This window comes from Oncorhynchus gorbuscha, linkage group LG14 (assembly GCF_021184085.1).
Source record: "Oncorhynchus gorbuscha isolate QuinsamMale2020 ecotype Even-year linkage group LG14, OgorEven_v1.0, whole genome shotgun sequence".
NCBI classification, from domain to species: Eukaryota; Metazoa; Chordata; class Actinopteri; order Salmoniformes; family Salmonidae; genus Oncorhynchus; species Oncorhynchus gorbuscha.
The window spans coordinates 39450359-39473343 of record NC_060186.1 but is presented as its reverse complement, the minus strand read 5'-3'; the positions used below and the strand labels follow the sequence as shown (position 1 = coordinate 39473343).

Sequence of the window (22985 nt, the reverse complement as noted above, 5' to 3'; positions counted from 1 at the left end):
TAATTGTTTTAATCGTTTTGGTATCGAGTATCGTGATACTAAACCTGGTATCAGTATTGAAGTCAAAATGATGGTATCGTAACAACAGTAATCAGATGTGAGTATCAGTATTGATTTAAAAGTCTGAAGCCTCAGTAAGAGCACTTGTGCAAGGCTTGATGTCACTGTTGTCCAGATCCGGGTTAATATAGGATTTTGAAGCTTGATTCGTACTGAGCAAATGATGCTATACTGTTATTAAAGGTTCAATGCAGCCTTATCTCAATATCAAATAATTTCTGAGTTACAATTAAGTACCTTACTGTGTTTTAAATTTAAAATTGTAAAAAATAAACAAATGGCTTCTTAGCAAAGGGCAATTTCTCAAGCAAGAATCTTGCTGTTTGGGAGTGGGCTGAGTGGGGAGGGGAAAACTGAAAATGAGCTATTATTGTCAGAGAGGTTTGGAACTCTCTCATTGATCTATTAACTAATTTACCACATGGTGATGTCAACATGGAAGGCCAAAACTCCATCCCACCAAAGCAGGCTGAAATTTCAGGCATTCTTTTCAATTTCAGGCATTTTTACACTAAAAGGGCATTCTCAGAATTTCCCAGTATTATTCCAACCTCATAGTATGGAAATGTAAAATAAAACACAGGATAATCCAGTTTGAGTGCACTGAGCCTTTAAGGATTTCCTAAGGTCCTGTTAGTTCTTTGTCCTACCTAGTGAATTATTATGATACATCATGCTTAACCGATAGCCTGACTCTCACTGCAAAAGCCCCTCACCCCATAGTGGCTTTAATGAGGGATGGCTGAGTTGTTTAGTCTACACAAGGGTGCATGTTCGCTGTCGGAGGATGTCCGAAAACAGCATATCTCCTCTTTCTGTCCCCTGGGAAACACAACGAGTGCGGACTATACCAGACTGCTCCAAGACAATGTCGATTCGACCGCCCACATACAAAACAATGCTTTTTATTTTCTTCAGGCTTTTCTTTTCCCCGCCATAACCAAAAGAAGTGTTTTTGAAGCCTGATGCAGTGCTTTCAAAGGGAGTCGGTGTTTATTCCCCAAACCGAAGGAATTGGACTTAGTAGGGACATAGGCTATATGTAAACTTTTAACTCTGAATCTGGGGAGTTTGATGCATAGCCTTATTTTTCACGAGCTATATTATAATAAGTGTAAGGTTATGTAAAAAGCAGTGTTGGGGCCCGTGTTTATTCCCCAAACCGAATGATTTGGACTTAATGATGGGTGGTTCTTGAAGTGCTCAGTGGCCCTTCAGGTTGTAATATAGCCCGTGAACAATAAGGCTCTGCATCAAACTCCCCAGTTTCAGAGTTAAAATACATATAGCCTATGTACCTCTACTAGGTAACAAATGGGCAATGGCAACTTCATGACAAAGTAGGCTAAATGTTCAATCTTGGTATGAAGTGTTATGCTATATTTTATGTTCATCACAATTGCAGGGCAATATCACGGTAACGGAATTGCACTGAGACGCTTTCACATTAAAATGTATGCCAAACAAAAACAATTGATTCCAAAGTTTAACAAGCCATAGAACTCTATGCACATGTACCACTTAATAATTTACACTGAACATTGGACCGAACAACACATTTTGGAAACAGAATTTAGGTCAAATCTCCCTCACTTTGTTGACCATCTTTTCCAAAAACCCTTAAATATCCGTTGCAAATGAAGATTCAACTATGTCTGCAGAAACAGTAGGGCTGTCAGCTTTTTGAGTTTTAATCACTTAATAATTCATAAGCCAAATAGATATCAGTAGAAACACTAATATGTAGGTCTACCTACTCGTTTTTTCGGTGAACTTTCATCATCCTCCCTTATGAGGGAGAGATGTGGGGTTTAGGTAATGGAATTACAAGGCACAAGGCAAAGTTTCTTAAACTTACACAAGATTGATGTATTTCTAATACAGTAAGACTTTTTTTCCTGGTAGGTGTTTTCTTAGACTCCCTTTCCATCTTTGAACAGAAATCAGAGCCTTTGCTTTTTCCTAATATTTAGGATAGCAAATGGTTGAAAAATGTGCAGTGCCTTCAGCAGGTATTCACACCCCAGGCCTTTTTCTGCATTTTGTTGTGTTAACAGCCTGAATTTAAAATGAATTAAATTGAGATTTTGTGTCTCTGGCCTACGAGACCCACACTAACCAATAATGTCAAAATGGAATAATGTCTTGAGTCAATAAGTAGTCAAACCCTTTTTGTTATGGCAAGCCTAAATAAGTTCAGGAGTAAAACATTTGCTTCACAAGTCACATAAGTTGCATGGACATGATTTTTGAATGAACCAAAGTTCTGTACCCCACACTTATAATTATCCGTAAGATCGATCAGCACAGATTCAACCAATGCCTTGCAAAGAAGGGCATCTATTGGTATAAAAAAAATACATTGAATATCCCTTTGAGTATGGTGAAGTTATTAATTACACTTTGAATGGTGTATCAAGACACCCAGTCATTACAAAGATACAGGCGTCCTTCCTAACTTAGTTGCAGAGAGGAAGGAAACCACTCAGGGATTTTACCATGAGGCCAATGGTGACTTTAAAACAGTTAGTTTAATGGCTGTGATAGGATAACACTGTGGATGGATCAACATTGTCGTACAGAATAAAACAAATATTTCAAAAACATCCATCCTGTTTGCAATAAGGCACTAAAGGAAAACTTTTTTTTTTAAATGGTAAAGAAATTAACTTTGTCCTGAATACAAAGTGTTATGTTTGGGACAAATCCAACACCACACATCACTGAGTACCACTCTTCATATTTTCAAGCATGGTAGTGGCTGCATCGTGTTATGAGTATGCTTGTAATCGGCAAGGACTAAGGAGTTTTTAGGGGGTTAAAACGAAATGGAATAGAACTAAGCACATGCAAAATTCTAGAGGAAACCTGGTTGTCTGCTTTCCAACAGACACTGGGAGACATTCTGTATACCATACACAATGTATATAGATACATTTGTTTCTACTATGTTATTGGCTTGTTTATTGTTAATTGTTTACTCCATGTGTAACTCTGTGTTGTTGTCTGTTCACACTGCTATGCTTTATCTTGGCCAGGTCGCAGTTGCAAATGAGAACTTGTTCTCAGCTAGCCTACCTGGTTAAATAACAGTGAAAAAAAACACCTTTCAGCAGGACAATAACCTCAAAAACAAGACCAAATATACACTGAAGTTGCTTACTAGGACAACATGGAATGTTCCTGAGTGGCCTAGTTACAGTTTTGACTTAAATCGGATCTATGGCAAGACTTGAAAATGGCTGTCTAGCAATGATCAACCACCAACTTGACAGAGTTTAAATATTTTTTTTAATGACTAATGTGCAACTATTGTTCAATCCAGGTGTGCAAAACTCTAAAACATTGTTCACACTGCAGGCCTTAATGCTCAAATCAGTTTTTAAATATCGAATGTCCAAGTTGCAAGTGACCAAATCGGATTTGTGTGTATTCAGACAGCAGTCATTTTCTGACATGGTTACGTTAGTTGTCATGGTAACGACGGGTTTGTGTGCAGTGATGTAGGCTGATTGGTGGTGCTCGTGCTTCCTATCAATCAGAAGTTATGTAGCAAGCTAAGGTAACAACAATGCCTGCCATGGATGTTTCCCAGTTGCTTTGAAGGTTCCAAATCATAGTGTAAGAACACTTTTAAAGCTTCAAAGGATAAGGTTATCTAACTTTCAAAACAAGTCCTTTTTGGCTAGCCACAGCAGTCAACTAAGTAGCTGTTTAGCTTTCTGGCACATTCACTAATTTGTTTGTTATCAATTAGCAAGCTAGTTGGCTACCACATACACGTTCTTGTCAAACTGTCAACAGAGTAGCTCGCAAGCAACAAGATATGCCAAACCACTTGAGGGCAAATAAATCAGATTTGACCAGTTAGACGCAAGTCACATGGCTAGGAATCAGATTTGTATCCGACTTCAAATGACCTACGAAGGTGGTTTAAAATGTGGCTTGAACTATCCGATTCCATGTGCTTCTTGGCTGTTCAGACGGCAGGAAAAAGAACTCATTCAAATCAGAAATGCCCCAAAAAATGAAATAAGTCACTTCAAATTGCCAACGTGAACACTGCTTTAGAGACTTACTCAGAAAGACTCACAGCTGTAATTGCTGCCAAAGGTGATTCTAACAAAGGTGATGTAATGACTTGGGTGTGAATACTTATCATTAGGAGATATTTCTGTATTTTATTTTCAATACATTTGCAAACATTTCTAAAAACATGTTTTCACTTTGGCGTATTGTAAGTCGCTCTGGATAAGAGCGTCTGCTAAATGACTTAAATGTAAATGTAAAATGTAAATGTGTAGATGGGTGAGGGGAAAAACATCTATTTAATCAATTTTGAATTCACAACAAAATGTGGAATAAGTCAAGGGGTATGAATACTTTCTGAAAGCTGTGTGTGTGTGTGTGTGTGTGTGTGTGTGTGTGTGTGTGTGTGTGTGTGTGTGTGTGTGTGTGTGTGTGTGTGTGTGTGTGTGTGTGTGTGTGTGTGTGTGTGTGTGTGTGTGTGTGTGTGTGTGTGTGTGTGTGTGTGTGTCTTTATCTAAAAAAAATAATAATATCTAAAAAATATGAACTGTTAGCTTTTATTTAACACCCGATTTGACATGCTTCTATAAACTTCACATTGGTGCTCATGGGTCCTTTACATGGAAATGCCCAACAGCTGTCTCATCTAGATAATCATCACAGAAGGGGTGGTGTTCCCACACAAGCAGACCACACTGTGCTAGTGTTAAATCTGGAAATCAACCCTACAAAAACCTGTTTTGATTAGTCAAATAAAATCCCAATTTAAACCCCTCAGTACACAGTATTTGCATAGTGACTGCTCATCCCACCAGCCTACTGTATCAACCCTGGTTAATCAGGGTGTTTCTGAAAAACACTCACAAAATGATTCAGCCAGCTGCTGAGAGAGACGACCACTATGTGGGAGTTGCAGGAGGGACCCATATTACCCAATGAGATCTGGGACAAGCTACTGTTGACAGCTGCCATGGCCCGGGGATCAGGCCCATGACTGGAGGGTTTAGTGGCACAGACGGTGTCTGAGCCGCCATTGGCACTGCTATCAAAGCTTGGAGCTTTGATAGCTATACCATATCTCACCTCAGTCATTTTCACACCGCTCAACCACTTCTTTGTATTTTTTAAATTTAACTAGGCAAGTCCGTTAAGAACAAATTCATATTTACAATGACGACCTACCCTGGACGCTGCCCTATGGGACTCCCAATCACAGCCGGATTGATACAGCCTGGAATTGAGCCAGGGTCTGTAGTTACGCCTCTAGCACTGAGATGCAGTGCCTTAGACCGATGTGCCGCTCGGGAACCCTAAAAGAAGTCCCAAGTGTAAGATTTTGTCTGCCACCGCACAACAGGAGAGGTATCAACTTAAATATGGTTACAACCAACAACAATATCCACACGTAGCATATAGACTCCCTCACTTATTTTTAGACCAGGAAATACACCTTTTTCTGCTCATAAGCACACTCCAGGGATTTGTACACATGGTCCTCCTCCTCCGCAGTAGCTCCTTCAGTGTGTGAATGCATCATCTGTTGCTGCTGGGGAGAGAGAAAGGAAGGGTTGATAGCTCTGCAGGCTTGTTGTGTGAAGTCCTGCTGGGGAGTCGTGCTCCAGTTTGGACAGTGTTAAAACTCAGTGGCTGTCAGGGCAACTTACACCACGCATCACCCTTGCAGACTCTTCTGGTCCAGGGTTTCTGTGGGCCAAATGTATCAGTGCGTTAGGGAAGAGGTTGTAGTTCGTACACATACTAACACACATTCCACTATACTGTGCAAACCATATAGGCTATTTTCTACAATTACTTCTTGGCTCCCTACAGTCTTTGGTCAATATGTGACGGACCGCCTCGATTCGGTCATATGTAGCAAAATTTGAAATTGTGTTTTTTTTTACATCAGATAAAAGTAGAGACTCAGCTAGCAAATGGTATATCATACACTGCAGTTGAGGAACAATTGGAAAGTAATTAGGCTTTGAAAGTAACCCTACTTTTGAGAAAATGGCACTTGAATGTTTTGGTACACCGACTGGAGAGCTCTTCTTTGTCTACACCCATTCAGGATCATTCACACCCTCTTAAGCCTTAAACCCACCCTTCTCTTTAAGGGTTCACATGTGAGGCCATGTGGTAAACACACACTATATCAAGTAAAATCTAAATGTATGTGTCACGCACAGGATACAGAAGGTGTAAATGGTACAGTGATAGTACTTGCATAGTAGCAATATCAAAAACAAAGTGTCCAGATAAAAAATATTTGATAAATATTTTATCGTTAGTAGGTGACGCTTACCCGACACACTTGTCTAAATTGATGGGTCATGTGAAGGAAATGCTATAACCACCCCTCACCCACATCTAACTAAGAGGATGGGACACTATTGTCTAGACGTGTGCAGGTTCACGGTTGGGATGGTGTTCTTCTGCTTGCAAGCCTCTCCCTTTTTCCTCCAAACATAACAATGGTCATTATGGCCAAACAGTTCTATTTTTGTTTCATCAGACCAGAGGACATTTCTCCAAAAATTACGATATTTGTCCCCATGATCAGTTGCAAACCATAATCTGGCTTTTTTTATGCCGGTTTTAGAGCAGTGGCTTCTCGCTTGCTGAGCGAAGTGGTTGAAAAACAAGTTTTAATGACTCCAACCTAAGTGTATGTAAACTTCCGACTTTAACTGTATGTACTGTTATTCCAGTGTAGTCTCCAACACTGACAGCTTTGTTGTACTGTGCTGCTTTCTGTTGAAGCTTAGGTATCTATTGTTTTTTTATTACAGATTTCCAAGCTGTAGTTAAGGATTGTTTCTCCACTGTTGATTGTCGACGGAAATGCATCTGCTGGTGTATTCTACAAGATGACTTCTAAGCTTGATTTAAAGTGTCAATAGGAACCACTGGCATCACTAAGCTGACATCTGGATGTAAAAAGAGATTTCTCAGGACAGTCATTCTCTTTGAAAAATATGATTTCCCCCATTGCTTTGGTCACACTGTCAACTGTCATGTCATTCGCTCACCGAAAGGTTTCATGCAAACCATCAAGTAGCTATTGATAGTCTTATGCACTTATTAGCATGTTATAAAGTTGGGAGAGAGAGACAAATCCATGTCGTGATAAATTGCCTGAATTGATGCGATAATGATAAATAGAATTCTATGTTTATTAACATTATTGTGCACCTTAGTTATTTTTTTGTTATCCTTTAACTACTACTACTAGTTTGACAGTTGTAGCCATCAATTGTCCTATTAACAATCACCCATATTAGCAATTGTACTTCATTTCAATTTTTTTCTACTATATGCTGTTTATCGTAATGAAGGACATCAGCAAAATTATTGCCGTAGGTAATTGGTGTCAGTAATGTTTCGGTTTATCGTCCCAGCTCTGTCAACCTCCTCTTCTGATTAATCTCATCTTGTGTTTAAACCCCAACAAATGTTCAGGAAGCTCAACTTGATCTGGGTTCCTACTTCCTAGTGTCTGTGACCCTGTTGTCTGTGGGTAAACACTTGAAGGAGGAGGGGGGGGGTTTAATCAGTGCATTCTTATCACACACACACACACACACACACACACACACACACACACACACACACACACACACACACACACACACACACACACACACACACACACACACACACACACACACACACACACACACACACACACACACACACACACACACACACACACACACACACACACACAGACTTTCCTTCATTTTTGTTATCTTTCCAGTGCAGGATTACAGAATGGTACAGATAGTTACATCTTTAGAGTGTCTGGCCAGAGGCGGGATCAGATCTGGAACACATGCCCTGGGAGGTGTGACGTCAGAGCCTCTGTTCCACTGCCTTTAACTGCTTTCCTTCCCCTGCTCTCTGCCCTACAGTCACACAGGGGTCTGAAAAACATTACTAGCGGTCAAATCCTTGCTTCTTCTGTCCTTGTTTCCTCAATTCCTTTAAAAAAAACTTAAAAGCTCATTGGAGGAGCAGGTACAAGGGAGGGACCTTGAATCGTCTCCACCAATCAATGTGCTTTGAAAGGAATGGAGGAAGCAAGGATTTGATTGGTGGTAAAGTTTTAAGACAGTCAGACCGGCCAGGGTTTCCTTCCATCCCGTTGGTCCCCACTCCTCCTGAGCTCATTTCACAGGCTTACTTTTAGTCTTCTATATTTGGAATTCCCATTGTTAGAACCTATGCTGCCCATGATATACTAGACAACATGCACATGGCCAGTACATTCATTAAAAGTGCCATCTTACGTCATTACCTACCAATGCACTACTACTACTATTTTTTTAAAGGTCTAGACATAATCTCCAACATTTGCAACATTGTTTCAATATTGAAATTCGAACTCAACCAGTGTTCAGTGAATGTAGAAAATGGTATGGTTTGGGACATAATCTTGCTTTTTAATGCTGGTAGCTAGCTCATTGTTAAAAATAAATAATACACTTGAGTCCATGTGTTATGACATCATGGACACAGCTATGATAAAAATATCATGACACATGGCCTTTCATGTATTGTTGCTGAATTGTCCCTGTAAAATAAATGTAATAAATAACATGTCACCTATACAAACTCCAGCTCTTTTTGGTGGTCCTTTGAGCTGAATAAGAACAATGGTCCTGCAACCTGGCTAGTGGGTCTTTTTCATTTTCTTGTGACCTGAAGAAGATTAATTGAGAAGGTTGGAGACGTCAGGAGAAGGAGCGTTTTCTCAGTATGTGAACCGGAGCATGGAGGGCACTTTTCGAATGCGTACTCAGTTTGTTCATATTTTGAAGCATGCATCGATACAAAGTGTGCAAGATATGACGCAACCACATAAAAAATTATGCAACATTTCTGCAAATCAATGGCGCCCATTGTTTGAGCTGAAGAAAAAGAAAATACACTCCGACTTCAGAATGAAATGTTACGTATTCACAGAATATTGTAGTCAAGCAACATATGACATTTTTTTAATTACATCTTGATATGTTAATAAATACATGCTGAGTTCATTTTTACATGTTTACCTACCTATGTACCATAGATCGCAAGCCCATAATAAGTCATTTGTGCTAACTGGCTAGCTACTACTGTTAGCTATTGTAGCTAGCCAGATAGTCATGAAGAATGCATAATATTCATTTTAGGTCATTTTTGCCTGTTATTAAACTATCTGTTTAGCTACATTATTACGTTTCACATGTATAACTAGCTGATAGTTATGAAGTAAAACGTTTGCTTTGTGAAAATGTTGTTTCGTCTCTATTGACGGGTAGGGTAGCCTAGTGGTTAGAGCAGGGGTGTCAAACATACGGCCCGCGGGCCGGAACCGGCCCCCAAGGAGGTTCGATCAGGCCCGCAGGATAATTTGAAAGTGGAAAAAATGCATAAAAGACATGGAATTAATATTTTTAATTCGCTGCAATTCATGTATTATCCGCTAAGGGGCGCACTCTTTCCATCAGAGTAGAACACAAGCCGCATCACTGAGACAGACTGAAAACAGCAGACGGTATCAATGCGCCATCTGCTGCTTGTTACGACGTTGTTAATACCTTGGTCTCTACCTCTCCGCTACACCTTCATTAGCCAAAATGTCGTTATCCAAACGGAGAAAAGTAGATAAGGAGTGTAGAATTTTCAAAGAAAAATGGACCACGTCCTATTTATTTACAGAGATGCACGGAAAACCTTTGTGCTTGGTGTGTTTGCAACAAGTTTCGGTATTGAAGGAATATAATATTCGACTCCACTACGAGACTCATCACAGCGAAAAATATGACGGCTTGCAAGGACATCTGAGAAGAGATAAGATTAACGAATTGCTGGCGGGTCTGAGGAAACAGCAGTCAACTTTCATCCAGAGCCGAGAAGTCAGTGAAGCAGCGGTAAAAGCCAGCTACCTAATTGCTAGCGAAATAGCATTAGCATCGAAGCCGTATTCCGACGGTGACTTTGTTAAACGATGCATGATGAAGGCGGCTGAACTTGTATGTCCCGAGAAGCGACAAGCTTTTGCCAATATTAGCCTGACGAGGAATACATGGTCGGAAAGAAAGCAGGTGTCGCGACAAAGTTCAAAGACAAAGTACAAGCCCTTAATGGAGGAGATCGTTTCTGGACATTTCACTGTATTTTGCACCAGGAGGCATTGTGTTGCAAGTCGCTGAAAATGGACCACGTCATGGAGGTGGTTGTTCGCACTGTAAATTTCATCCGGTCCAGAGGTCTGAACCATCGTCAGTTTGACAAACTTCTCAGCGACAGCAACATTACCCACAGCCTGCCATACCACACTGAAGTGAGATGGTTAAGCCGAGGCGCTGTGCTGAGGCATTTCTTTGATCTACGAGAGGAAATCGGACAGTTCATGGAGAAAAAGGAAAACCGGTGTTGGAATTACAATCTCAGGAATGGCTACGGGACCTTGCATTCTTGGTTGATATTACTGAACACTTGAACAATCTGAACAAAATGTTGCAAGGCTGCAAAAAGTTGTCACACAGTTTTCTGACAACATACATGCATTTAAGTTGAAGCTGACTTTGTGGGAGATGCAACTGGCAAATGGCAACCCTGCTCATTTCCCCTGTCTGAGAGATGTGTGTGTGACCAGACCTGATGCGGACATGAAACGGTACAAAGACAAAATTGCAGGACTACTGCGGGAGTTTGAGAAACGTTTTCAGGTATTTGGTGAACTTGAGACAGAATTTTCAGTTTTCGCTCACCTTTCACAGTTAAAGCTTCTGATCTGCCGGTCGAAATTCAGCTAGAGATAATTGATTTGCAGTGTGATGCAGATTTGAAGGGCAAATTTGCCTCTGTAGGTCTGGACAGATTTTATCAGTATCTACTACCAGGGTACCCCAAATTAACAGCCCTGGCTGCTAAAATTTTGTGCATGTTTGGGACAACCTACCTTTGTGACCAAATTTTCTCAGTGATGAATATCAATAAAACAAAAATGCGTTCAAGGCTCACAAACAAGCACTTAAATGACATTCTGAAAGTGACAGCTAGTCAGGACATGACACCTGGTGTTGATGCACTTGTACAGGCCAAAAGATGCCAAGTTTCAGGTACAAATACAAGTCCAGACTAGACTAACACCTTTAAAATGCTGCCTTAGATACTGTTTGCATTGAAAGAATACAGCTCTGTGAAGATGAATCCTTACTGTGGTGATTTAAAAAATGTGCACTTTAATGTTAGTCAGCAGCTTCAAAACAAAAGTTGTGTGATGGAATTCTACTGTTCATACAACTCCATAAATTTTCAGTATGTATTGTATGTGTATGTATGTTTCATGTATGAAGTTTACAGATTTACAGGACAGGCAACACTTTCTTCATTACACATTTAAAATCACTCTCCTTAGTTTGTAAGGTGTACGCAGGGATTACATTTAGATTTTATATGCGTATGTGTAAGTGGTTTAAAAATTCCTTTCTTTAAAAGTCTCATTTAATCTTAAAGTGCATTACTATATTTTTCAGTACCAATTAAAGTTTTGTGCCTTTGTACAATCAGTGGGATCAGTTGCAATGCATATTTGTGAATGATAAAAGTAAATTGCACATTTGTCTAAGGAAATATGAGGTGTTTCATGAAATGTTTTGTAAAAGGATAGTTCATTAAATTTCAATATTTTCCTAATGTTCTTGTGCTTCTTTACACCAAAACAAAGGAAAGACATGATATTTTGGTTATTTATAGCAGAGTATGGTATAATTTTAATGGTCCGGCCCACTTGACATCTCCCTAGGCCGTATGTGGCCCACGATGCGAAATGAGTTTGACACCCCTGGGTTAGAGTGTTGGACTTGTAACTGAAAGGTTGCAAGTTCAAATCCCCGAGCTGACAAGGTACAAATCTGACGTTCTGCCCCTGAACAGGCAGTTAACCCACTGTCCCTATGCCGTCATTGAAAATAAGAATTTGTTCTTAACTGACTGAAAAAATGTATTTTTATTTTTTAATTGACCTGGCTGGAAGACAGTAGTTAAATCCATAGTAAGTCAATAGGGCTTGATAACTAGCCATGAAGAATTGGTAGCTACCCACGGAAAATGTACATCTACCGTACATAACATTAGCTTTAACTTATTTTTGCCTGTTTAACTAGCTGGCTAGATAGATTATTACGATTCTCATATCTAGCTGACAATTATGACGTAAAACGTTTGCTTTGTGTGTATCTTGTTTCATCTATTGTTTCCATTGTCCTGGCTGAAAGAAGGTTCAGTGAATGGGAGGTATAGTGTGAGGTAATAGAGTAGGGGGAGTGCGAGTGCTTCTCAAGTGTTATGCAATATCCACCCTCTCATCCTCACAAGAATGTATTCGAAAACATTGTCGGAGAATGCACTTGGAGCACGGTAGTATGCATATCGAGAAACACCCACTTTGTCCTGAGATAATATGTGGTCATCAAAATGTCCTAGTTCACTTCCTGCCAATCAGTCTGACCAGCAGCAGAGGTGTAATAATGCTGCTGGTCATTAAATCAAGGAGAATATGTCCTTTATGGTTATAGAGCCGTATTGCAAACATCTGTGTAAAAGGGACTGGTCCAGATGAACACAGTCCGGAGGCATCAACGTTCATGTCATAGGGGTCAATACACACCGACAGATGTTTTCAGCTGTTGGGAGCACATCATGTCTGAAGTTGACCCTGGCTTTACTGCTTGACCCTACTGCCATACGAATGTGTTTACTTCCTCTTCCATGAGCCCTAGTTACATGGAGTTTAGCTTGCACAAATTTGGCATCACGTGTGCTTCCTGTTTCCAAGCCAGGCAGTCTCCTCATATAGCCTAGGCTACCCATTTGCAACTGATGGGTTTTTAGTCTCTCATAGAGATTTTTAACTCATCCAAAGCTGGATTTGTGTTGACCATTTGAATGGACACCTGCTGAATGGCACAATCCTTGCATTATTATATGCCATTTAGCAGACGCTTTTATCCAAAGCGACTTACAGTCATGTGTGCATACATTCTACGTATGGGTGGTCCCGGGGATCGAACCCACTACCCTGGCATTACAAGCGCCATGCTCTACCAACTGAGCTACAGAAGGACCATTATTTGTAATGATTTTATGATTAACATTTTAAATTTTTGGCAGACGTAGATGATCAGTAATTAACACACTCAACACCACACAATGTCAAATCATCAAATCTGATTGATTACCAGGGTTTTCGGTGACATGCCACATTTTGCTGTTGCTGTTGTGCCTTCACCACACTGTCTGTGTGGAACATTGACCAGTGATATGTACACGGAGGAACTTAAAACTTTCCACCTTCCCCACTGCTGTACCATACCGTCTGTGGATAGAGGGGTGCTCCCTCTGCTGTTTCCTGATTTCCACAATCACCTCTTTTGTTTTGCTGACATTGAGTGAGAAATTATTTTCCTGACACCACACTCCGAGTGCCCTCACCACTTCCCTGTAGGCTGTCTCGTCGTTGTTGGTAATCAAGCCCACCACTGTAGTGTCGTCTGTAAACTTGATGATTGAGTTGGAGGCGTGCATGGCCACGCAGTCGTGGGTGAACCTGGAGTACAGATGGGGGCTGAGCACGCACCCTTGTGGGGCCCCAGTGTTGAGGATCAGCGAAGTGGAGATGTTGTTTCCTACCTTCACCACCTGGGGGTGGCCCGTCACGAAGTCCAGAACCCAGTTGCACACGGCTGTGTCAAGACCCAGGGACTCGAGCTTAATGATGAGTTTGGAGGGTACTATGGCGTTGAATGCTGAGCTGTAGGCAATGAACAGCATTCTTACATAGGTATTCCTCTTGTTCAGATGGGATTGGGCAGTGTGATGGCGATTGCATCGTCTGTGGACCTGTTGGGGCGGTAGCAAATTGAAGTGGGTCTAGGGTGACAGGTAGGGTGGAGGTGATATGATCATTGACTAGTCTCTCAAAGCGCTTCATGATGACAGAAGTGAGTGATACAGGGCGATAGTCATTTAGTTAATTAAGTCATATATAAAGAGGTCCAGCCCATGATAAAGCAAACACAAAAAATAATAATAGAATGGAATAAATACTTTTTACCACTGGAAAATACATGCATTGTAAGGCGACTAAATGTAGAGGTTTGAGCTGGTTTGACAGACCGTGTGCGTTGGAGTTGCTGGTTCGAGTCAGCACTGTAACATTTGTGGAGCCCAGTCTGTCTGTGTTAGCCTCCCCTCAGCCCAGGCGAAGCGCTTCTCGAGCCCTGTGCATCTTAAATCAGGAGTTTATCCTGCTGTAGTGTCAGTTTTATGGATGGATATGGGGATGTAGAAAGACAGCTGGAGAACCTGGGACATCGCATGCCAGTGGAAGTCAACTGCAAGCTCTGTGTCTGCTGGGATAAAGAGTGAGAGGATATCTGCTAGTCATTTCACCTGGGGCTTACTGGGATGTTTGTCTGTTTGTTCTCTTCGCCCGATCGGTGCTAGCTGTAAAGAGGCTGATGAAGGAGGCTGCTGAACTGAGGGACCCCACAGAGCACTACCACGCCCAGCCACTGGAGGTGAGTCACACCTGGGACACCAAAACTCACTCGGGCTCATCAGCACCACAAACATCCCTGCCCACCTCATTATCAACATAGTGTGTCATGGGTGTGTGTGCTTCCCTATATGTTTCTTACAAATCGACAAACAACCCCACACAAAACACATAGAGAAGGGTGTGTTCTCTAGCTAGCTGGACCAATCATTGAAATGTGTTAATTTGACTGACTTGTTGTGCACCCGCAGGATAATCTGTTTGAGTGGCACTTCTCCGTCCGCGGACCCCCAGACTCAGATTTCGACGGTGGGGTTTACCACGGCAGGATCGTGCTGCCCCCGGAATACCCCATGAAGCCCCCCAGCATCATTCTACTCACAGTAAGCACCCAATAAACACACACTCATATACACACACACTTACGAAGATATCCCCCTCTCTCGATCAATCACAGCCAATTATGTGTTAGTTGAAGTAACGATGAAGGGTAGCTAATCAAATGATCAAGGCTGGAAGATGGACAGCTATAGACATCTGGCCATAACCAACAGCCACATCTGGTTACATCACACCGAGCCACTACTGTCAGAACAAGACCTAGCTGTCTTTGCATGGTCATTGCCCTGTCATAGAGGTTTTGAATGGTTCTCTGGTGATGCACCAATAATAACCTGAAGAACCAATGACAGGCTGATAAAAGCCAGTGGATCCGAAAGGTTGTGACAGTCTTTATGCCCAGTCTCTTTTTTTCTTTTTCTTGTCTCAGCTCAGGCTGGCAGGTTTTTCTTGGTCTTTGAAGGCACTCTTTTTTTTTCTTAAAATCTTTTTCTTAACATCCCATCCCTCCCATCAACCTCTACCATCAGCACTGTAACGGTTTTCACTGTCTATTTGTTGCTTGTTCAGCCAGGTTGTCATAGACAGCGATATGGTAATCAAGATCCTATCATAGAAATCCTATAAATCACTACGCCATATTATATATGTGTTCTATATGTAATTCTATAGTTATGCTTCTTTTTCAGCCCAATGGGAGATTCGAGGTGGGGAAGAAGATCTGTCTGAGCATCTCCGGCCACCACCCAGAGACATGGCAGCCATCTTGGAGCAGTAGGTATCCCTGTGTAACAGGTGTCACTGTGCCTGCTTTAACAGTATGGCTTCCTTCCTCACTGGCACTCGAGTTCGGATCCTCTGTCTCGCAAACACACGTGACTGTCCGCTTGATAACATCTTAGCCAACTACGCTACCCGAAAACCTAGCAGTTTGGTAGTGCGAGTAGAGAAATGTCTAGCATAAGAGTCAGGTTACCAATCCAACACCGTTATACCTAGGCCGCCTCTAGCCTGTTCCCCCTACTCCTCCAACTGCTGCACCAAAACGTAGCCTAGCATCCCCACTCACTTGCTCTCTGCCTGGCGGGTACCAACAGGAAGAAATGAGACATAGCTGACATAGTTCCCAAAATGTTTTGCATACGGGATGATTTCTGTATTTTTGAATGTTTACATATCTTGAAAACTTGATTGCTGACAAGCAAAACATTTTGGGACTATGTCAAAAATGGACTAATGATACAAATACCAAAAGATTGTTTTTGGATGGAGTTTTCCTTTAAGACTTTTCGTTTGAATTTAAATGAAGGCAGATATGCAAATGTTTTTTTCTTCTTTTTTTCTACATTGTTCTATCATTGGGCTTTTCTCCCACAATTTAAGAAGTCAAAACTGGAAGCGGCTGAAAATAAGCCTTCATAGGAGAACAAAGTAAATAAGATAAAGTTTTACTTGAAATATAGATTTGACACGCACAAGTTATTCACTCGCGTGTTCAATCTGTGTTGGCAGCAGGCAATCTGCTTCGTACCTTAAGTCCGATATTTCCCTTTTCTGGCTTGATTTCAGTTACCACCATTAAGCCATCCTTTTTCTGAGTATTCTCCTCATGTTACTCTCCATACCAAAAACATGAAAATGTTATCAGATAGAATTCAATGGGAGAATCTAGATGTTCCACACTGCATTTATTTCTATTACTTTAGGGGGTATTTTGGATGAGCCAAAAAAAAGCTTAGTCCATAGTAAGGTTTAGGGAATTAATAACAGAATTTAATCATGTGGACAAACAGGTTGTGACAGACAACCTCCCCTTTTTGCCCTCCAGGGTCACATGGCAAAACAATGATGCCATGCCCCAGAGATTGGACCTCCCCTGCTGGGTTTTTGATGTCTCAGATCCCCAGTACAAGTTCACTCTGGTGCATTACCAGCTCACTGTGGTGGAAAAGCTGGATAATAAGTTCCAGTAGAATCTCAAAGGCTGGGTCCCAAATACACTGAACAAAACAATTTCAAAGATTTTTCTGAATTACAGTTCCTATAAGGAAATCAGTCAATTGAAATCAATTCATTAGGCCCTATAATCTATGGATTGCTCATGACTGGGAATACAGATCTGCATCTGGTCACAGATACCTAAAAAACAGGGATGTGGATCAAAGAACAAGTCAATATCTGGTGTTACCACCATTTGCCTCATGGAGTGCAACTCCTCTCCTTCACATAGAGTTGATCAGGCTATTGATTGTTGAATGTTCCACTCCTCTTCAATGGCTGTGCCAAGTTGCTGGATATTGGCGGGAACTGGAACACGCTGTCGTACACATCGTTCCAGAGCATCCAAAACATGCTCAATGGGTGACATGTCTGGTGAACATGCAGGCCATGGAAGAACTGGGACATTTTCAGCATCCAGGAATTGTGTACAGATCCTTGAAACGTGGGGCCGTGCATTATTATGCTGAAACATGAAGTGATGGTGGTGGATGAATGAAACGATTATACAATCGGCCTCAGGATCTCATCACGGTATCTCTGTGCATTCAAGTTGCCATCGATAAAATGCAATTGTGTTCGTTATCCGTAGCTTATGCCTGCCCATACCATAAATCCACCGCCACCATGGGGCACTCTGTTCACAACGTTGACATCAGCAAACCGCTCGCCCACACAACACCATGCACTGTCTGCCATCTGCCTGGTTACAGTTTAAAACCAGGATTAATCTGTGAAGAGCACACTTCTCCAGCGTGCCAGTGGCCATCGAAGGTGAGCATTTGCCCACTGAAGTCGGTTATGACGCCAAACTGCAGTCAGGTCAAGACCCTGGTGAGGACGATGAGCAAGCAGATGAGTGTTTTGTGCATATGGAACATTTCGGGGATCTTTGATTTTAGCTCACGAAATATGGGACCAACACTTTAGATGTTGCATTTATATTTTTGCTCCGTATAGCACCCTATTCCCTTCATAGGCCTCTGATCAAAAATAGAGTACTATTAACTGCTCTTAAGAGTTGACAGACGGTATGAGTTTGTTTTTATTGTCTTTCATAACTTTTTTGTTTCTCCCTTTTTGTTTTTTCTCTTTCAGTCAGAACGGCACTAATAGCTATAATCGGATTCATGCCAACCAAAGGAGAGGGTGCAATCGGATCTCTTGATTATACCCCAGAGGAGAGGAGAGCCCTTGCCAAAAAGTAAGATTACATAGATTAGAGCTCTCCACTGTTTACTCTCTTTCCAGTGCATTTACCCTGTGTGCACTAACGGATGGATGAGTGGCGCTGATAACAATGTTGTGAGAAGGGACACACACACACACACACACACACACACACACACACACACACACACACACACACACACACACACACACACACACACACACACACACACACACACACACACACACACACACACACACACACACACACACACAACAGTCTGGAGTGAAATGTCTGTTTGCATTTTGTTTCAATGTGTCCCCAACCCTTACACGCATCATTACACAATACACACATTAGGCCTGTTTGTATGTATGTTGGATACTGGTGTGGTACGCACTATCTTTACATACAATTAGATGGACTAGCTGTACATGCAGAACCTATGGTGTTTGGCAGGCATTTGTTCAACAAAGTTAACACCCTGGACACAGTGCATGTGCCTTCTACAAATAGCTATGCTCATTACCAGGGACACCAAGGCACCAGCATTGGACCTTATGAGATGGCAGCGTTAGTGGCTGAGGGAAAGGGTCTCTGGCGGACACGTCTGGGCATCTTGATGCTCTTCTTCTCGCGTTGTTTACGGGTCTCTCCCTCTGAAGAAACTCGCACCGAGCTCTGACTTTGAGATGTATCAAAAGAGCAAAGGGTCCAGCCGTTGCGTCCCAAATGGCACCCTGTTACCTTTTTTTGTTTGTTGAAAGGGCTCTGGTCAAAAGTAGTGCACTCTCAAGGGAATCGGGTGTTATTTGGACCGCAACCCAGCATCTGTTGTGTTTAACATATCAGGACAGGGGTCTTTAACAACTGGCTGTTTAATTAACACATGAAGATGAGATGTGACACAGGAACATATCTCGGTCTATAAATACATACAGTGCACACACCGTGCCTGCGTGGCTGTTTATCTTCCGGGATGAAAGAAAGGCCCGTTTCACGAAAGGCTGTCGTGGCTGCGGCTGAGAGAGCAACTTCGCTTTGATTCAGATCTCCCGTCTTGGTTGTCTCCGTGCCCTGTGGTAATTGTGAAAGCTGTCAGTCAACGTCGGGGCCAGGGGCACCCAGCAGGAAGCAGCGAAACAGGAGAATAATCCGTAGTTGGCTCTGTTTCCTGACAGAAAAGTAAACTGATTGGGAAGTTTTGCTGGCTCCCAGACTGCTGTAATGACAAGTGTTAATAATGCAGAAGTTAGAGGAGGAAAACATTTCAGATGGTTGTCTTTTCTGCCTATTAAAGCATGATTTTGGTTGGGGGGGGAGAACAGCAACTCTTGGGATGTCATGCTTGACTTCGTTGATGGAATTGTCAAGCTGTCAATATCGCTCTCCAAGCCACAGTTGAATATTGTCTTCACATAATGACTTTCAATCCATACGTCTTGTCAAATTGTCTGAGTCATCTTTGACTAACCAAATCTCTAAGAAGTTTCTCTAAGTTTTTGATTGTTGTGCTTGGACCTCCAGCCAAACGACTCCGAGCTCTATTTTCACAAACCTAACGCAATGGTAAATCTTAGCGCTGGTGGTAGTGTTATTGTTCAGTGTGTGTCAGAAATATTTGTTATTTTCACAACCGGAATTATGGGCGCAGTGGCGTGAAATTGCTGGGTTTTTGATGAATAAACAAGTTATGTGTGTCGAAGCTTGGCCCCTCACTGGTCAATCAGAACTTGCACCAAGGCTAAATATGTGGTTGCTTCATGTGGTGTATTTATGGTCTTTTATGTATTGCATTGTCATCAACTACAATTCAAATGTTGGTCTGTTATAGCCTAGTTTTTTAAGCAGCCGGCCCCGTGTTTGATAAATATGTTGAACATGTTTGCAGTCCACACTGTTATAATTGCATTGCTTCAATATGTACAGAGAATTTGATGTAAATGGCATGTTATAGAAGGGTCCAGACACTGATTAAATTTATTTTTTATTGCTATTTTACTTGCTTTTGACCCCCCCCCCAACCAATGATTTAATTTCCTCATCTTCGTTGTGCAGTATGGGGGCGCTGAAAAAACATGAACAAATTGTCATTCTGAACTTTATCCGCAACGTTATATTCCATGGATAATAAGATTGTGGGAGCTGTTTTGTTAGAATCTCTCCTGGCTCAAAGTAGAGGAGATATTGACTGCATCAATACTTGTCTTTGTGCGATGTATTGACGTGTCACAAACGATCTGTTCAAACAGCTAACACACAGCTCAAACACCCATACAAGACATGCTACCCGTTGTCTCTTCACAGTCCCCAAGTCCAGAACAGAGGCTAGGAAACACACAATACTATATAGAGCCATGACTACATGGAACTCTCTTCCACCTCGTAACTCAAGCTAGCAGTAAAATTTGACAACAAAAAAAACAACATAAAACAACCCCGCAAAGGAACCACACTCACTAACACACATTGCAATCTTGTACATGTTATATTGTACATTAGTAATATAGAAGCAATGTACATGTGTATAATGCACAATGTCTTGTATGATGTTGGCTATTGTTTTAATATGATGCATTGATTTATTCCTGTTTGGACCCCAGGAAGAGTAGCTGCTGCCTGGGCAGATCGTACTAAATACTAAACGAAAACAAATCCAGGCCCTCTTTTTGCCTAGAGGACTGCTGGGGTGAATTATTTCCCATCATTTATACACAGAGTTTATATATTGAGTCACACTTTCTCTACCCGGCTTGTCAGATGAATCCATTTGACTACAGCAAAACAAAGAAAGTTCAATGTAAAAACTTCTGTCCATAACTCACACTCGCTCTCGCTGACCTTCTGACAGATCCCAGGACTTCTGCTGTGAGACTTGTGGTTGCTCCATGCACTTAGCCCTCCTGTCTCCCTCCCCCACAAACCCCAGCCCAGAGGACCAAGAAGACCAAGAGCTTGCCCAGCAGATCAACTTCAAGGTACAACTGCCTACCAGTCACAATCCTACCCCAGACATGGTGTGGTGTTGTTTATTTACTTTTGAGTCTAGTCAGTTTTCTTCAAAACCTTTTACCAGATGTCAGAACTGGATGAAACACGTGTTCCCATGTCTTAACCCATTTGTGGAGTCAAGCAGTCACATACAGCAAAGATAGGGCTTTGCACCCGAGGAATGTTGTCTCAGCCCGCTGACAAGAGCTTGAGTACATTGTGTGTGACAGCAAACCGTCAACTGTGTGTTTGTTCCTGCAGGCAGAGTCCAGGCAGGGCAGTGAGAGCACAGGGGCAGAGAGTGAGCCCCCCACAGAACCCCAGGGAGAGACATCCTCCTCGGGGAGACAGGAGGAAGAGGAGAACGCCCAGGCTGAGCAGGTGAGGAACGCCATCAGTGTTATAGTAGCTGGTGACGGACTGTGAGATCAGCCAATTTAAAATCCGGCAGCACTTTTTCCTGCTCCTGACATATAGGATCCATTCAAGTCCCTTTCTGAGGCACTGTGAAAACAGACAGTTGGAAAGCGAGAGCAAGACGGCTGGTGGAGGAGATTACCCTGCACCACAAACCTCCCCACCTACACATATTTTAATAAGCAATCTCTGCCACCTACGTGGGCAGAGAAACAACTGCATACTGAAGGTATTTGCTATTCTAGGGGATTATTCATGTATTTGCTATTGAAAGAGGTTGATATGGTTGCGTAGTTGGCATGGTTGCACACGAATGTGCCACCTTGTCGCAGACGAAGTCCCGAAGACCGGGATTTTTGTCGTTCTTATTCCCGAGCCATTAAATGAGAGTTATTTATGAGAGGAGTGGTGGGGGTGTCCTGGGGGGGTCCCCCCGACGCTCCAGAATGGGGTATAAAAGGGAGAACATGGCAATGTCGTTACCCCGTAAATGATCCCTAATCTCTCATAGTGCTTTATGTAATGTCGTGGCTCCACTGTGCTGCATCAGCCTCTGTCACTCACTCAGGGAACAGCACTTTTAAAAAAAATAAATCAATGTGTTTAATGGCTCGGGAAGTAGTCAATCTGTATGATGACGTTGCAGGCAGCACTCTGCTCTCTGGCCCTCCAGGTTCTTCACTGTGCGCCAACCCGCTGCCACTGAGGCATGATTTCGAGCAGTCCCCTATGACAACACTCATGATAACTGATGTTTTCTTATAAGCCGATTTTACAGCTAGATATCAGTGTTATGTGTCATTTAATTGCACCATTATTTATTAGAAGGTCATAGCAATTTTGAGATTGCCGTTTCCAAGCATGGTGAAGATGAATGAAGGGATTATGTTTCTTCATACTTCATACAATAGGGTCTCTTCAATCCCACTGAACTGACCTGAGTAGGAGAGAAAGAACGGGGATAGTTAAAATAAAAAAAATGGACTTACCGTCTGCTGCTGGATGCAGTAACAAACGACCGATGTAACCTCTGGCCGGGAGAGGGACCATTCTGGTCCTGTGGTTATCCCACACCTTGACTGCATCATCACGGTCTGCCTTGCTCTTCCTATGTCAAACTGAACAGAGTGATAATGGCATGATTAGAGGGCGTTGTTCACTGCTCCCTACTCTGTCCCCCAGTGTCTGTCTCTCTGCGCGCCAGCCCTCCCTGGCCTGCAGCCATCCCCTAACCAGGAGGCGTGAGATTGAGCTTTCTCTCTCTTGTGTAAAACCTGAGCTGTACCCTATTGCTCTTTGTTTAGTCATCACCTTTTAAAGCAACTTGAAATAAGACTGTTTCCCCTTTTAAAACAATCAACGGTAGCCTTTTTAGTTGCTATGACCTTATTGTATTTTCATGGCTGCAACTTAAGTGTTATTCCCAAG

The 22985-nt window shown here is 42.1% G+C and overlaps 1 protein-coding gene across 1 annotated transcript in view; it reads left to right on the top strand.

The window, feature by feature from the left end:
* The window catches only part of ube2j1 (ubiquitin-conjugating enzyme E2, J1), a 30825-nt gene that overhangs the window by 6000 nt on the left and 1840 nt on the right, over positions 1-22985 (top strand). Inside the window, exons 2-7 of the mRNA XM_046298028.1 lie at positions 14590-14663; positions 14893-15024; positions 15670-15754; positions 18077-18182; positions 21001-21127; positions 21402-21521. Coding sequence (XP_046153984.1) covers positions 14590-14663; positions 14893-15024; positions 15670-15754; positions 18077-18182; positions 21001-21127; positions 21402-21521 — 644 coding nt within the window. The remainder of the gene's footprint in view (positions 1-14589; positions 14664-14892; positions 15025-15669; positions 15755-18076; positions 18183-21000; positions 21128-21401; positions 21522-22985) is intronic.